At 49.8% G+C, this 12,296-nt stretch overlaps 2 protein-coding genes across 2 annotated transcripts in view; both read right to left on the bottom strand.

Moving 5' to 3' along the window:
* The window catches only part of AGMAT (agmatinase), a 5,851-nt gene extending 5,693 nt beyond the window's left edge, over positions 1 to 158 (bottom strand). Inside the window, exon 1 of the mRNA XM_009289595.1 lies at positions 71 to 158. Coding sequence (XP_009287870.1) covers positions 71 to 158 — 88 coding nt within the window. The remainder of the gene's footprint in view (positions 1 to 70) is intronic.
* Positions 159 to 1,902: 1,744 nt separating this feature from the next.
* PINK1 (PTEN induced putative kinase 1) lies at positions 1,903 to 10,959 on the bottom strand (the record flags this gene model as incomplete). Its single annotated transcript, XM_009289594.2, has 7 exons — positions 1,903 to 3,163; positions 3,568 to 3,804; positions 4,915 to 5,042; positions 6,310 to 6,473; positions 7,379 to 7,561; positions 9,553 to 9,656; positions 10,645 to 10,959. Coding segments are annotated over 7 exons (1,392 nt in total), but the record flags the coding sequence as incomplete, so codon positions are not given.
* Between the last annotated feature and the right edge of the window lie 1,337 nt (positions 10,960 to 12,296).

Genomic DNA, 12,296 nt, shown 5'->3' with positions numbered 1-12,296 from the left:
CTCGCGGGCGAACCTGAGACGAGCCGCCGGCGGCCGCCGGCAGAGAGGGGCGGGGGGGGGGGGGGGGGAGCCACAGCAGCCGCAGACAGTTTGCGAGCACAGAGCCCGGCTTCCCGGGGCAGCAGCTGGCTGCAGCCAGCCCCGAGCAGGCGCCTCATCCTGTCCCACAGGCTCCCACCCTCTGCCCCACACTGAGCCGCACAAGGGGCGCCGCGGAGGCTGTCCCGTCTCGGCCGGAGTGCCGCAGCTGGGCAGAGAGCTTGCAGCCTCCACCATCCCTCCCGCCGCCCTCCCCGGGGTTCAAAGTGCGGCCGGACATCCCGCTGCTCGGGGAAGGGCAGAGATTTGGCTCGGGCCTCGCGTTCCCCCTCCCGGCCGCCCCCTTTCCCCACGGCACGGTCTGCTTCCCGGCAAACACCGGGAACAAACGCGGCAGCAAGGGGCTTCAGCTCGAGCATCTCCAACAAGAGCCTGCCTAGGGATTAGCACGGCAGGGCGAGAGGGACGCGCTGAGAAACGGTCCAGTTTTGCTCCCCTCAGGCATTTGCAGAAGGGCAGCATTTGTTGCATTAACAGCATATACTTTTAAGCTGCACTTTACAAAAGCACCCGGAACGCTAAAGAATCGTAAAAATGTCTCATTAACGAAAGGCAGGCAGTGAAAGAGAACCAAAAAAAAAAAGTCTAACCTCAGCAGAACCGTAGACGGACAAAATGCAAGCAAAGGAGAAGCAATAATAGGGATTTAAGAACCAGAGGCGGTGCTGCGGGACAAGCGTTTTAGGCCATTTTTGAGGACAGAGAGATGAAACGAGATGATTTCCAGGAGAAGCAAGTTTCCCATGTCTGGAGTTAACCAGCACAGATCGAACCCTGGTTGGCCTAATAACGACACGCTGGAAATGGGATGGCTCCGGCTCCTATTTCTGCTCCCTACTCGTGTAACAGTTGGATCTGGGAGGAAAATCAAGGGGAAAAAACAAGAGAGTATGTTCACAGCAGAAAGCCTGCTCCACGCAGTTGGTTTGGACATGGAGTATGCGTGCATTCCACGCCCGGTACTGCAGGGACAAGGAAAGACTCGGCATGTCAACAAGCGGAGCTGCGCCTTGCTGTGCTAACCAGCTCTTGCTGGCTCAGAGAAACAGCAGAACAACAGAAGGAGGTCAGAGCGGACATCTACCAAAAAAGCAACAGAATTTACTCTTCAGAAAGCTCCAGAGACAGCGTCCGGGGAACCGGCCCCGCTGCTAGATACAGGGGCACAGAGCTCACAGGAGGGCGCGCACACAAATTCAAGGCAGCCATCCCAGCTAAAAATGCGCTGCAAGAACTCAGCATCTAAGAAAAAAAACCAGCAGCTGCTTCGGTTAGGGTCAGACCAAGACTAAAAAGTTCTTTTTCTGCAACTTTTTGCCCAAAGAGCTCATTTTCTGTGATTTGCCAGGCTCTGTGCTCTCTGCTGAGCCTTCTTTACAGCCCCGGCAGCGTGCTGTGTTCACAGGCAATGAGCAGGGCCGTTCCCTGGTAGGTAGTTTTGCACTGTTGCTGAACTAGAGGCCGTTTCAGCGTGCGAGACCTTGATGGCACATTACTGCGTGATGATTTGCTCAGGGATATCAGCCACTCGACACACGATGTCATCGACCTGGAAATTGGAGGAGCAGCCAGTGATTTACCGGTCAGGAGAGTACGAAACGGGCACGTTCACGAGGCAAGGTCCGTTCCTCTCCGGGAAACTCCACTTGGTGGAATAAAATAACATGTTCCGGAGACGGCGCTGGAAAGAGCCGAATGATCTTTTAAGACACCACTGAACCAGGGCTACATTGCCCCCTAGGCCTCCACAGCCTAAAGCCCGGATCCCATGGACGGAGATGAACTAGATTTGGAGAACCCACTCAGCAGCAGAGCTTAATCTTCAATTTATTGTGCAACAAGCATAAATAACTTTCTCCCCAAGTTCTTCTAAACACAATTACAGACGTGAAATCGGATGATGTTTTCATAAACATGACTGTTGTTCAAACATCGATGTCTCCTGTCCTCCCCGCCCAAAGGACGTTACTTCATTGTCAAACAGAAAAAACAGGTAGGTAAAACAGAAGAGCATCACACTAAACTCTTTAAGCAGGCGCTGCTGCTCAGCCCTGTTTCGTTTGCTGTATTATCCCTAACTGGACACAGTTTGACTCGGCCTTGGACTCTGAGGCAACAGTCACTGCACAAATACAACAGGCAAGAAACAAATGTAAGTGGGTTTGGGGTTCATTGTACTTGCGCTGTAACTAGCTAGATATGTAATGGTGCATTATCGTAAGAAGCGAGCAGCTCCTGACGCTCACCTTACCAGTCAGCACCTCACTAGGAGGCTTTCAGGCGGTCATTTTATAGCAAGATACGTCTGTGGCTGCAGAGGAATATCATCTTAAGACCACCACCGGTTTCCCTAAGAAAAGAAAGATGACACGTCCCTTTGTCAGCTCAGCTTTCTCGGTGTATTGTTTAAATCCGTGATGCTTCCGTGTAAAGAGCAGCTAGACAATGCCTCCTCCCACACACCCCGCCTTCTGAAAGGGAACTTGCTTCATTCAACACACAACTTAGAAGTCAATTACGAATTCCCAAATGTGAGCAAAACCAACCACGTACCTCAGGACACCTGCAAGGTCCCCAAACCCTCACCAAGAGAGTAACGAAGCAAGGACATTTCCTCTAGCAGGGAGAGAAAAGCAGTGTGTACTAACACTTGCTAGAGGTAAACTCAACCTCTTAAACACAGGCCTGCAGTTTTGCTCCCTAAAGCACTACAGTATTCCAGGCAGACAGAAAAGACAGATTCCTATGTGCCTTTAGAACGTGCCGTTTATCTATCGCACGGTCGTGTCCCAGATGGTACTCTTCACCCAGACCGGCTCCTCCAGGCCAGCAACAGGAATATTGCTGCCCAGAGGTCTTCATACTCAAGGTTTGCCAAAAAGCACATCTTCATTTTGGTTTCTACCCGGCTTTTATCCACCAGTCCATCCATGAGCAAAGCGGCCGCAGACTGGCAGAGAAGCCAGGCGATCATCTGGTCGGGTTTCAGGGTCTTGGATGCTAGAACGCTTTCACCCCAGAGGCTTAGGTGAAGCACGTTAGCAGCAACTCTAGCAGACAATCTCTGCAAAAGGAGGGAGAAGGAAGATTAGCTGATCCTGCTGCACTCACGTCTCATCGCCAGCACGTAGCATCTACACTGCCTAAAGTCCCCCAGGCCTCCTCTAAGGCACCACACAGTCCCTGTGAATTAAAAAGCTCTTTGTGACTATTTATTATCAGGCAACTGCACGTAAACCCCCCAATTCAAGGTCCAGTCCCTGACACAAACACCCACTGAAATCCCTGAAACTATTCCGTGCCACACTGTACTTCAGCAAAGACCTTTTGTTTGTCTTTGATCGTTATCTAGACTGCTATGATATCTGGATTGCAGTCCTGCACCCAGAGCCCTCCAGGGAGAAACGATCTACAAACAATGCTCCCAAAGACCGGTTAGACGACTTCTTCAAGACAACAGTTTCCTACCTTGTTGGGATCCCTGTGAAGTAGCATCTTTATCACTTCCTTCACCTCAAGGGGCACGTGATCGGGCAGGCTCGGCAGCTGGTCTTCACGGTAACTTCTGCTTTCCAGAGTCGCGTCCCCGTGGCCGTAGAAAGGATTGGCCAGGCCAAGGATTTCATAGGCGATCGCTCCGACAGCCCAAGCATCGGCTTTACTGTAGTTGATCACCGTCCCCGGACCAGGTGACGCTGTGATCACCTGCCACAGAGATGGGGACGTTCAGATAAACAGCTCTAGGGTGGGCTCTGTGCTAAAACTAATTTTCAAGGGTCAAGTCAGTATTTCTGCTGTCATAAACAGAAAGACTGAAACCAAAGCTAGGTTTCGTCTAAATCTCTGATGTAAATATTCCCTATTGGCATGCTTTAAGCCCTCGGCACTGCTCGGCTCACCAGGACACTGGGAGGAGTTTGGTCATTGTGCCTAGGCTTTAGTCGTTGCCTCTGACCAGCATTCAGAGAGTCCCGAGAGCTATTTCACTCCGGGATTTTAGGTAGACGGGAGACAATGCAGATGACCAACCACTACTGCACCGGCACTTAAGCAATGCAAGGCAAGGTTAAGCAGACAGTTAAGGGTGACTTCGCTTTTATTACTGTTATCATCAGAGAAATAAAAAGGAACTGTAAATAATTTCACAACCACCTTGAACTTCATCCAAAAACTACCATCGCAACACAAGGACTGCTGCATAAACTTCTTTAATAGCTACATAGAGAGGGGCCCGAGAAAAGACTGAAGAGCAAGCTTTTTGTGGGAAAAGTCAATTCTGCCTCATAACACCAACTGATTACGTTTCACCCTTTAGAGCTCAAGGTGTCTGTTCGACAACTGCTCAGCACAGGTCCGAAGAGGACTTTTTTTATTCATGCAGAGATGTTTAGCAAACATAACTCAGGTTAGGACCGTGGACCTCCTACACCGCTTTACGGGACATAGCTCTCCATGACAGAGCGTAGGGTGAGATTAGTTACGCAGTAACCAGCTACGGGTACTGTCTTGCATGACCGAGTTATGTCAATAAGCAGGAACGGGTTGAAAACGATCGATCTGATCGCAGAGGCTTTCAGCAGGTATTACTGTGAACACACACCAGCAGAGACCACATAAGCAAGTATTGGTGTGTGCTCAGGGACAAACCACAGCAAAGTGATGCGCACGCATGCCCTCCACCGCTTCTAGACCTAATCCCACCCTTTTTCAAGTTCCTATCACAGCCTGCACCGCAGCTGGGGCTGAAACTTTTAGTTCCGACAGCAGGACAAGCAGACAACCAGCAACGCAAACCATTACTACAGGGGGATTTACCTCAGGTGCCATAAGACAGCCGTTGCCGCCCCGATCCACATAAGAGCTGGTGAAAGGCAGTCTCAAGCCGACGTTTTCATCTGCCAAACAGCAACCGAAGTCCGTGATCACCAGCCAGGGGCAGCCAGCTGCGAAAGACACGGGGCTAGCAGTTAGCGTTCAGTTCGGGAGTACCCGGCTGTCTTAGACACCACATCACACGGACACCAGAGACAGTCTTCAGGAACAATCTCAAAACCCCCAAGAATCAGCACAACCACACGCTGTTTTCCTGCTTCTCCTCTGTATTATTAGGTGAAATACCGGGTTTATTAAAACAAAGCTTGTTATTCCATTTCCTCTTTAGAGGATATTACTGCTCCCCATGGAACGTGCGTCTCACAAAACGTCACAGATACCATAAAATTGAAGACACGTAAGGTTAGAGACTCATCCACAATGGAGGAATAGATTCATTTGTTTCCCTTTGGTTTTATCTATAGCAAAAGCTATCGACATACAGATATATACTTAGCTATAGCAAAAGGCTGGAGAAACTTTGTGTTAGTTAATAGTTCTTGTCCTGATGACAAGTCAAACATTGCAAAGTAGAATCATTCCTTCTCCAGACTCCAATACAGAAGAATTGATGCTTTAGATCATTCCTAACCGCATTCAGCATAGCTCCAGAGCAGCTTTTCCTTCAAGAAAAGAAGGATGGCATTAGTATCACTGAAAACCTTCCACGGCTGCCGTACCAAGACCTTTAATTACACAGATCTGGCTGCCTGCTATTGTTTCCTGCCCATTCGAATCTCAATCACGCTGAAAAAGAACTCGGGTAATTAAAATCCCAGTTAGAGAGGCTGACAGGAGAACAAGACGATGAAAACGCTGCTTTTGGCTTTAACACTGTCGGTTCCCTTGCCGTCCAACCGATGTTTCATCATCCCAGGGTGCAGCACTATTAACCTGACCGTGAGGTGGGATTTTAAGAACAGCCCTGTGCTATTTGGCTAGTGAGAGATGACAGAGCCGAGAGCCTGAAGCAAAGGCACCTCCAGCCTCATCAGTACGGCATTATTATATGCCATCTGCTCCAGCCAACATTCGCTGTGCTTGTGCAACACATCACCTTAGCAATACTCTGCGTCTCTCCATCCGACTGCAGCGCAACGCTCCTTTCAAGTCCGTTTTAATGATTCAAAACCAGAGGCCCAGACAGGATAAATGACTTCCCCAGTGCTGCAGTGACAGCAAGTGGTAAGCTAAAAACTAAACCTGAGATTCTTCAAAGGGTTCGATGCTCATTTTTCCCCCAAACGCACGGCTGGGTGGGACTTCCCCGCATACCTACTCAACTGCATCGCTTCTGTGCGTGACTTAATTGGCGTTTATACTCAGCGATCCACATACCAGAATCAAATTCAACCAGGATGTTGTCAGACTTCAGGTCTCTGTGTGCTATTCCGTGTCGAACAAGATGGTCCACGCCTTCCAAAAGCTGTAAAATCATCATCGTGGAGAGACAAACATCTGGACTGCTCTCCCTCAGGTACTGGCGCAGGGTGCACGGATAACTAGTCAGAACAAGGAAAACCTCAGAATTAGCATCCTGGAAGCTTATCGCTTGCGGTTCAACCTCAGTGCTGGCTGGCTGGGGATACTGCACACTTGTATGTGCCGAATTCTTCCTGACCACTGTGACGCCTTCCCACCGCCCAGCCTCAACCTGACACCGCTCCCCTGTCTGCTGTTCTCAAATCCTCTGTTTTGCAACACCACCCACCACTGAATTTTCAGTGCTTTTGCCCGAGTTCAACAACTGCGAATAAAAGAAGCCTCTTAAACAGCATGGGGAGGGGCTCCAGGTATTCAGTGGTCATTCTTACAGGTTTTTATGTACTGGTGTTATATTTTGCTTGAAAGAGGAGGCAGATTAATAATGCAGATTGTATGAGCAAAATGAGGAGATGCGCTAATCAGGAGAAAGAACGGATTCTTGAAACACAAAGAGGACAGAGCACTTCTCCAGACGCAGGCAGGACAAAAGAGTGGGAAACAGGAGGTGCTTTTATGTCAGTGCCACAGCAATACCCATTCAAAACCAAAACCCCACCGAGAAAGCCAGAGATGCCGAGCACTAATAAATCTCATTACCGATTCTACTCCATCTCTAGCGGCGTGTTCAGACTAGGGGTGAAGTTCAGACTTAGAAGGGCAGACAAATGGGGACAAGCTCCACATTTCTCACTTTAATTTGGGTAATTATTAAAAAGAACAGCTTGTCTTCGTTGTCAAACTAGAGTTAAAATCTCAAGGACTTGGAACAGGTCTTAGGAGGCGTTTCCAAGAGCGTACTCTGCTTTTTGGCAGCAGCTCAGGCCAAATCTTTGCAAGGACCTGTGTAGCAGCAGAATACACAGCCCCGCTGGGCAGGCTCATGAAAAGCCCGAGACGCGTTAACAAGCTTCTCTCTACCTACTTCTTCATCACCAAGAAGAGCGTGCGGCTGTGACCGATCCCTCTGGGATTCAGGCTTAAAGGAAGAACATCAGGATAGTCTGCGAAGGCTCCGGGCAGCAAAGGGACTGAGGACGTGAACGCTCGGATCACTTGGATTATATTCGGATGAGGTTGCAACTTCTTCCTCCCAAGGACAGGTTTTCTGCGCAAAGGTATAGATACCACAGATTACGTCAATCTCCTGGTCAGTTCTGATTTATCACACACATGTCTGTTATTTCTGGAATTACTTTTCATTAATGTGGCCCGTCCTCCCCCAAAAAGGGTTCCAAAGCAGTGTGCAAACATGTTTATTCTGCAGCAAAAACCTTACTAGAGCGAGCATTACGGCGGCCCAGTACAGATTACAGGGCTGCACATTAAGCAAATATCCAAACGTTCACATCGTGGAAACCATTCGGTAAGAAAGAACAGTGACGGCAACCTCCCTGCCCTCACGGCCAATTTCCTAACCGGCGCCTCAGCCCAGCGCTTCCCACATTGATGCAAAGCGCCCACAGCCTGAGCAGACCCACCGCGGCAGCGGGCGGGTGCCAGCACTTTCTCTGGAGTTCGAAATCTACCCTGGCGCGTCCTGAACCATCATCAAGGCAGTGCCGTCTGCTGATACACCAGCGGAGTGTACACAGACCAAGACTTTACCTGTGGCTGCCAGAAGGACTGCGTTGTAACTGGATTTCCCTATATACGATGGCCGAACAGGAAATACTGGTGCTTTACCTGCGCTGCAAACAAAGCTTTGCTGGAAACCCTTACACTTAACATGCAGCCTTTAATTTTATTCAAACCCTACTAGCCCTTCCATGCTGCTAACAGCGGCAGAGCGAGTCACAGGCTGCTTCTCGGTTCAAAAAGAACTACAACAGCAGCTTTAGAGGAAAAAAGCCAAACGCAATTACTTTGTTAGACATAAAATAAAGGTCAACTTCACACTAGGCATATCGATTTAGACCCTCTATTTTATGGCACAGGCAGGAAGCGCTCAGTACAATGAAAGGCAGGTTACCTATCTGTATCTGCAAACCAGATCTCTCTTCCCTCTCATCCCCTGAATGTCAAATATCCCTTCGGCTGCTCTGTTGCATTCTCAGCTAGTGACGTACCACACAGCATTCATTATTCATTTGTATTGGCAGCTGAGATGTATTTGAAATTTAAATCAGACAATCTGGACTGTGGACTCCATTGTTTCAAATCGAACAAAAAGACACATTTTTTAACAAAAAGATAGCTAACTCGAGATAATTTAAAAGTTTCCGTGCAGTTTTCCACCTTCATGCTGCGTGCTCACTTCTCACGCGGGTGAAAGAGTGGGAACCGCGTCATTTTCCATTTTCTTTCTCACCAGTTTCCCCGCACTAGAACAGTTTCCACCTCCCTGCCCAGCACCCATTTTACAACCAAACCAGTTCTAAAATAATACAGTCAAACTGTATTACAGTCAAATTGTTTGATGTTTAATACAGTCAAATTGTTACCAATTGTAGGCGTATATTTCTGTAATTAAAAAGCACCGCGACACACATTTAAATGATTTTTAATCGGCTCCTCCTAGCCTTTAAGAATATCTGCAGATATCAAAGCATTTTACACATGGGGAAACTAAGACACGGGGCACAGAAGTGCCTGGCCACAGTCAGCCATCAGACCGCTGGCAGGACCCCCGGCTGGTCCCCAATTATTGGCGTACCCTTCCGACACCCTTCTGGACTACGCCACCCAAGCCGGTACAGTTTAGCTGTAGGTATTTCCCGCACGCCAACGAGCCGTGCCACAGTCTGCTCCTCGGAGTAAACAAGTTCACTATTTGAACAGCGGTATGGCTGTGCGGTTTCCTAACCGGGCTGGAGAAAAGCACACCGGAGAAAAACCCCCAAGGCTGCCAGCAGCCCGTCCCTGCGTGACGTCTGAGGCGTGCGGCGCTTCTGAAGGCACCGTCGTCTAGACAAAACATACGTACACGCCTCCTGAGCCATTAATAATCTCAAGGCTTCGTTTTTATCGACTTTCAGGAACTATTATAGAAACCTCTGGCCGTCTTCGTAACAGTACAGATGTGCTGCGAAATTAATTGATGGATAAAATTAGCGCGTCACCATTTGAGAACTGCCGCCATTTCCGTCGTGACTGTACCTGTGGCCAGAGACAGCTCCGTATTCTCCGGCTAAGGCAACCCCCGTGGCTGGAACAAGCTCTCGGCCCATAGCATCGAGGATGGCTTCACTCGACGAACCAGCCTGCGACAGCAATTACACACCACGTTGATTTAAGCTCCAAAATCACCCAGCCTCAATACAGGCTGAAAGCAGATAATCCTGATGCTGGCGCTGTATCTGGAGTTAGAGCAACTGAGACTAGATCAAAGGGACTCCCTTCTCTACTTTGAAAGTCGGGGAAGGCAATTAACTACTTAAAGAATTTACCAAGGGACGTGGCAAGCCCTTTACTTGCAGAAACAAATCCATTTGTCTCTTCAAATGCATCCTCGACTGTTAGCGCTCTGAGCTATACGTTAACACTCACTTTCAACTTCAAAACCTGACTGGAAAAGCCCACAGCTAAATGCCAGGGTATTTCTGGAGCCCAGGGGGTTTCAGATGTTAGCATTTTGGAAGACTCTCTTAGGATATCCGCTTGTCACATCAAGTGCCACAAAAACTCCTCAATGGGAAAAGACACGTGGATTTTTTTAAATGTGGAATACTCACATTGAGGGGTTGGATCATCAGAGTCACCCGGGCTGGGAAACACTAGTGCAGATCTTGCCCGTTCACTTCACGGCAAGGGGACCTAGCACGCAGGTTACCGCCCCACCCCTGTGACACTGACTTGCACCTCGGCCGCACTTCGCAGAAGAAAATCTATTTCTACCCTGACGCCGACAAGGACACCGATTCCTAAAGCACTGGCAGCAGTGGCTTTCCATTTCTTACGCCTTGCCATGACAGCCAGCTTCGGAAAAGCTTTTCTTCCAGAAACGTCACCTCCATAACCAACAACTCCACCACCAGCAGCTCTCAATGCCGATTCCAGAGGAATGATGAATGCTAACTACCTTGCTCTGGGACCGCTCGCTAGCAATTGACATCTCCAATGTCACATATCAACAACTTCGTTTTGACGCGCTCATGGTGCGCTACATAATCAGCACTTTCAACACGTAAGCGTTAAACATTTCAGCCAGACTTTCCCAGTGACAGAGGAGATTAAGAACCGACTCCTTACCGAAATGTTCCACATCATTTTGATAGCTAACGGAAAAGCCTCTTTCGGTTGGTGCTTCTCTATGGGCTCCTCCCCAGCCGCCTGTGAAGCCGAGCCACGATCCCGCTGCACGGCTGGCCCCTGCCCTGCGAGGCAGCTGCTCTCCGCACGCCCCTGACGATCGCAAGAGAAAGGAATAGCTGCTTCGTACACAGCGGCACTGCAGCCCTTCCCGATGGGTTGGCCAATGAGATATTCTTCCAGCTTGAAGCCCTGCCAGCGGAAGGAGCTCAGGGGATCTTTCTGCGGCTTGTTCTTTCCAACAAACACTGTCTGAAAGGATTAAGAAAAGACAACGGTAAAAAACCCGCTCAGTTCTTCAAGACTTCCCAACGAAGGAGAACTCCCTTACTGTTGAAGCAGTACTACGCGTCCCGTTGGGTTGGTCCAACCTGAAAGCCACAATCAGGCTCTAACCATTAGGCTCAAATCACTGTAACCATAGGGAAAATAATTTGCAGACCGTATATTTTTGTCTGAAACAGATTACCCCAAAACCAGGCTTTACCAAAGGTGCCCTTCCTGCGGGTGCTGTAGAGGAATGTAGAGCAAGTGTAGAGGGAGTCACTTGCTAATCCAGAACATAAATATGTTTTGTAAAGACAAGTCTAACTAAGTACTGCTAAAAAGAGATGCACTATTACACTTTTCTCCCCCTCCATAAATAAATCGGGCAGATAGCATTTAAAAGAAAATCCAATTAAGAGCAACAACAGATGGAAAAACAATGCCCTGAGCTTTTGTCGCAGCTGAGTACGAGGGTTGGTTAGTTTGAGGAAGAGTGAATCAGTGATGGGAGAAAGCTGGGGGAGGAAATCGAAAGAGATGCGAGAAAGCAAAGCACAGGAGGGCTGTTCTGGAGTTTAACCACAGCATTCATGACCCACCAGGTCTGGTGGTGCCACAGCTGTCACCTGGGCGGATATAAACCAGCGCACTTCTCTCTGAGAAGTGGTGGCCGCCCTAGGGATGTGCCCCGTGGCAAAGGGACACAGATTCAGGGACGGCGGAAGGGGGAAGACAGCATATTTAACCACCCAGCGAGGGCAGGGGAAAGAAAGCATCCCAAGAAACTTCAGGGAAAGGCAGAACCTCCACGGCCACGTGTTGGTCTGACGGTTAGTGGGGCAGGTGACAGATGGCTCTGAACACCAAAGGTCTATTTTTACCCATGCAGTATGTTCAGCACCGTCCGTCCCCGGTGCCCTGCCAGCACGGCCTGGCCCAGCCTCGCGGCGTCCCCGTCTGTCTCGGGGAGACGGGACGGACCTGGGGGCTCGACGCCAGCCTCCTGGGACACGAGACCCCCATCACCAGGGCCCCGGCCCCCTCCCTTTGTGGGGGGACAGGGACTGAGGGGCTCCCCACAGTGAGGACCCCCCCGGTAGCTGCTTTAGGGTGGTGAGGGGCTGCTGACCGAGAGGCTTCCCCAATACCCTATTTTTGGGGAGGAAGAGGTGCCTGTGGGGCTCCCCACAATAGTCCGCCCTTCGGGGATGTGCCTGAGGGCTGCTCATAGCAGTTCCCCCCCACACCTTCCATGGGGGGAGATGGGGAGGTGTACCTGAGGGGCTCCCCACAGCAATGACCCCCCATGCCCTTCACAAGGGGTG

The sequence above is a fragment of the Aptenodytes forsteri genome, unplaced genomic scaffold (assembly GCF_000699145.1).
Source record: "Aptenodytes forsteri isolate BGI_AS27 unplaced genomic scaffold, ASM69914v1 Scaffold61, whole genome shotgun sequence".
In the NCBI taxonomy this organism is placed as follows: Eukaryota; Metazoa; Chordata; class Aves; order Sphenisciformes; family Spheniscidae; genus Aptenodytes; species Aptenodytes forsteri.
Note: the sequence above shows the minus strand (reverse complement) of the source record. Positions and strands in the feature narration are given on the sequence as shown.